The sequence below is a fragment of the Juglans microcarpa x Juglans regia genome, chromosome 6S, assembly GCF_004785595.1.
Source record: "Juglans microcarpa x Juglans regia isolate MS1-56 chromosome 6S, Jm3101_v1.0, whole genome shotgun sequence".
Classification (NCBI taxonomy): Eukaryota; Viridiplantae; Streptophyta; class Magnoliopsida; order Fagales; family Juglandaceae; genus Juglans; species Juglans microcarpa x Juglans regia.
Window position 1 is genome coordinate 10,777,745 of NC_054605.1, and position 5,205 is coordinate 10,782,949.

At 30.3% G+C, this 5,205-nt stretch overlaps 1 protein-coding gene across 1 annotated transcript; it reads right to left on the reverse strand.

Annotated features, from left to right (window-relative positions):
• Positions 1-3,101: 3,101 nt before the first annotated feature.
• Positions 3,102-4,277, reverse strand: LOC121236427. The gene has a single exon (XM_041132852.1). It carries the CDS (start codon positions 4,165-4,167, stop codon positions 3,292-3,294), a length of 876 nt encoding a protein of 291 aa, XP_040988786.1. The 5' UTR covers positions 4,168-4,277; the 3' UTR covers positions 3,102-3,291.
• Positions 4,278-5,205: the final 928 nt, after the last annotated feature.

The following is a 5,205-nucleotide window of genomic DNA, read 5'->3' on the forward strand; positions in this document are numbered from 1 at the left end:
TTGCATTGTCTTTTCCTTCTTGCTTCCTGATGGAGTTTTGTGGTACACAGAAAATAATGAAAGATTTGAGATCAAGAAAGAGACTGGAATGAGTTTTCTTTAAGAACATGGACAGCCAAGATACCAATTTTGCTTTTGGGAGCTATTCACTTGGGTGATGGTTACTGGAATGGTGGAATTGGAAACATGATGGCGCACTTGCTAGGGAACGAGGCCTATAAAAGTTTGATTGCGACCCACCCCAATATACTTTTTTTCCATTGAGAACGACAAAGAATATTTAGCATTTTGCAATTGGTTTGTTTCTTACATGTAAATTGAAAAGGGAATAAAATACAAGTAATAGAAGGGACAGAAAAATATATCCACCCTATTAGAGCAATTTATTACTCAATCACTTGAATAGAAAGTCACTTAGAATGCGATACATCAACTACAATGATAGGAGATGAAAAAAATCTAGAATAAAGAACAAAATTTCTTTGATAATACAACGTATCAAACTTATCTTCTTCTTAAAACACTATTCTAATATAAAATAACTATGACATAAGCCATAACATGATCTCAGAAGTATATTCGAAAAATAAGAGTAGAAAAAATAGAAAGAGTTAGAGAAGTTCAAAGTTGATGCAGATGGCCGGGTTGTTGGTTGGCCTTGGATTGAACCACAAAAGGAGAAGGATCTGCCACAAAAAGAAAAAGAACTTCTGCAAAGTGAGGTTGATGTGGAATTCATGGAGGGTCTGTTGGTCTTATCCCATATATGGGATAACTCCAAAAGATCGAGAAAAAAAAAAATGGAGAAAATATCCCACGTTCAGATCCAGATTCCAAGCAACATCTCACTATCATTCTTTCTATTCTCCTTTATGGGGATGTGTAGAAGAAGCTTGGATAGAGTTGCTCACTTCAATCATTCCAAATAATCTTTACCTTTTTTTTTTTTTTTTTTTTTTTTGGAAAAATGTGTTTTGATCACAAAGGACAATTGGGTGCATTTTCAATTAACAAAGTTTTATGTCACAAGCATGTAAACCTTCTCTCCAACAAAACTTATGACACTTAAGGCTGGTCTGGATATTGAGATGAGATGATTTTAGATGAGTTAAATAAAATATTATTAGAATATTATTTTTTAATATTATTATTATTATTATAAAATTTATAAAAATTAAATTATTTATTATATTTTATATAAAAATTTGTGAAAGTTATAATGATTAGATTAGATGAGATGAAGTGAGATAATTTCTATATTCAAACGAATCTAAAGCTCAATTGTGACATTGGTTTTGAATAAATCAGGCTTTCCCATCACAAATATTGCTGCTAGCGAAGGTCTCGTTTGTTTTCACAACTCATCTTAACTCATATCATCTTATCTTATCTAATCATTATAATTTTTTCAAATTTTCACACAAAATAAAATAAACAATTCAATATTTTCAAATTCTAAAATAAAAATAATATTAAAAAAATATATTCTAACAATATTTTATTTAACTTTTTAATTTTAATCTCATCTCATCTCATCTTAGAAAACAAATGAGACCGAATATTAAATTTTAAATTTGTACTTATTTCAATTAAATATTTCACGAATCATGCTATTTTTTAAAGAATGATTGACAAATATATGCTCGAATTGAGTGATGAAATTAGAAGAGAAAAAGAAAACCCAATACTAACATTAAATATTGTAAAGGCCATAGGTTTGGCCAAGAAAGTGTGCTCACTTATTGTCCAAACCTCTCACATAAGTAGCATTAAATGTTCTAGACTCCATATAATGCAACACAATCTCACACTGGGTAGGACTGTCCTACCCAATTTTAAATGTGTATGAGTAACTGTTGACTTTAAATTAGATTCAACATAATGTAATTTTCAGCTGACTCTACGTTTTATAAGAGCTCATAGACTTTGTCAATAGCCCATTATTGAAATCAAGTTTATATTGACCAAAAAAAAAACATTGCCCTTGTAATGAGCACATCCAACCTGCAGGGTAATTAAATTAAGCCTTAAATGCATTGAGAGATATGAGTTGTTGAATTCCTTAATTTTAAATCATAAAGTTTTAAACCAATAGAATAACTAAAAACAATATAAAAGAATTTTCCATGAGTGAAATGTAATTGCCTTAATTCTTTGGCACTTTCTAGAATCAAGATCATGTTTAACTGAGCCAAGAAAATCATGTCAGACCATAGCCAAATAATCCAAAATTCACTATATACTGTCTGGATATTTAGAAAAAATAAAGTTCAAGTCAATTTTCCATTTTTATGGGAAAATAAAGACATGGGTTGTAATTTGCACTATTTTCTTTATCTCATTTCATGAAAGGAATTTATTATGCATTAGTCATTATTCATTTTCACGCTCTATATTTATAATTTTTTTTATAGGATGTGTGAATATTTTTTATTAGATATAAAAATATTTTTTATAAGATGTGAGGTGTATAATAATAAATAATGATTGATGAAAAAAAAAAAAAAATCGTTCGCGAAAATGGACGGCCAAATCTTTTTCTAAATATACTTGTCTTATTGACTTCCATGCCCAGCGTGTGAGACCCACACCATTTCTCATAAAAGTAAGGGACAAGAAAAGTTGGCCCTAAATTTCTGCCATATTTCCTCTTAATTATGATTAATTTTGTTAATCCATGTGTTTCCTTATTTTAATTTAATTTATAAAAAAAAAGAACTCTAATATTTTCTAGCATCTTTTACCGGTTTTATATGATCTTGTAATATTTTATTTTTGATCGTGTAAGTTTATTAGTATGTATTAAATCTTTACTAAATATTTGAAGATATTTTACTTTTCACAAATTTACTGACACAAATAAGTTTTAAGACTTTGTTTGGTTACGCAGTTCAAATAAAATGAGATGAGATGAAATGAGATATTTTATTTAAAGTTGAATAAAATATTGTTATAATATAAATTTTTAATATTATTTTTATTTTAAAATTTAAAAAAATTGAATTGTTTCTTATATTTTATATATAAATTTAAAAAAATTATAATGATGAGATAAAATAAAATAAAATAAAATGATTTAGTTTGGCGTAACCAAACGGCCGGATCAAAGAATATAAACTCAAACTCAACATTAGTATTTTAATAAAACATGTAAAAGCACAAACAAGAATCAGTAATAAAATGAAAAAAGAAAAAAAAAATCCTAATAATATTTTCTTTAGGATTCACAAAAACCAATTATCTCAATTTTAGTATTAATTTTTTCTGTTTTCCGACCCCGGATGATTCCTTTCATCTCTCAGTGGCTGCGAACTCATGCAACCTCCAACTCAGACCATCGACATGAGCGAAGAACCCAACCAAGAATGACGATTTTCTCTTATCCCCAGCTTCCTTCACCGCCCTGTTCCTCTCATAATCGGCATCCCGCACCTTCCCCTTGTTCTCATTCTCCGACGCCGGCGAAGCATCAGTGATCGTCTTCTTGCTAGGCGTCAATACGACGAACGTCTCATTCCCGTCGCTGTTACTCCGATGAAGAAAGTCCCGGAGCTTCCATCTCTTGGAAGAGACAGTCGAATTGCTCTTCTTGCAGTCACCGTGCGAAGAAGGCGCTGCCTCGGCTTTAGCTTGCCCTTTTTTTGGGGTCCACACGCAGTAGGTTCCGGTTGGTACCACATCCAGCTCGTCAGCTTCTGAGGAAGAGCAAGACGCTGGCTCGCGTGCTGCTTCCCGTTCTCTTTCCTCGGTCATAAGCTTTCTCAGAGGAGGACGACGAAGCCTAGACTTTTTTGAAGAATCGGTTCTCTTTGTAAGGGAATAGTTTGCGACTAGGCTTTGGTCGAATATGGAAATGGGGTGAATGGGTCTGATCCGGCCATTGCAGAAGATCTCGTCGGCGGAGATTGGGGACGAGTGCGGTTCTCTGCAAACAAAAGGGAACTCAAAATCATCCTCGCCATCGTTATTGTCTCTGCCTTCTTGTTGTTGTTTTTGCTGCTGCAGAGGTCCGGTGTATGAGGTTTCTTGGAATTGGAGAGGCGGATTTTCTGGAGCGCAGGCAAAGATATGATTAGCATCTGAGTCGTGCTCATGGCGAAGTTCCTCAACGACTGAAGAGTAGCTGTTGAAGGATGGAGAGGGCGACAGCACTGAATTCCCCTGCATTTGGAGCTCTCTGTTTTTGCTGCTCTGATACTTCACTTCAGAGAAGGAGACTGGTTTGAAATTGCTAAAAATGTTGTGGCACTGGCTACGTTTAAATAGATGGGGTTGGTGGCAGGACATTTTTCTACAGTACATACTGATTTAGTTTGCGTAAGCTAATAGCTCGTTTGTTGTAAAGATAAGATGAGATAAAATGAGATTAAAGTTAAAAGGTTAAATAAAATATTAGTAAAATATATTTTTTAATATTATTTTTATTTTAAGATTTAAAAAAGTTGAATTATTTATTTTATTTTATGTAGAAATTTAATAAAGTTATAATGATAAAGTGAGATAAGATAAGATATTTCTTAAAAACAAAAGAGGCGTAACTTCTCTTCTTCTTTTTTTTTTTTTCTTTTTTAAATTAAAGAAAGGTCAAACTCATTATAAAAAAAAAAAATAATGCCAGGTGGATACTCTTATGCATCTGAAGTGAAATAAGATGAAAAATTTATGAATAATAGTAAAATGATTTTAGTAAAGATATTTTATTAAAATTTGATAAATGATAGAGAAAAAATAAGTAAAAATATTATCATATTATTTTTATTTTAGAATTTAAAAAAATTGAATTATTTTTTATATTTTATTTAAAAATTTGTAAAAATTGTACTGATTAAGTAATAATTATATAAAAAAATTAATAATTTGAAATTCAAAAATATTTATATTTAAAGGATATTTAGAAAAGAAAATAAGATGAGATTGCTATTCAAATTGACCCTTAGTACAAATCATTTTCTTCAAATTAAATATTGTGGTATTCATGTAATGTATGAGTATTTCGACTTGAAAGATCCAACTAAAAATTATACTCGTAACATCGTTAATGTAATAAAATATCAAACTAATAATTTTTGTTACAATTAGTATAACAGGTAAATTAATATCTGTCATGTGAATGATATTACAAGATTTTTTTATTGACATATTCAACATTACATTTTAATTATTAATATTTAACCTTTGTTTTAAAATTATTAGTAAATGTCATAC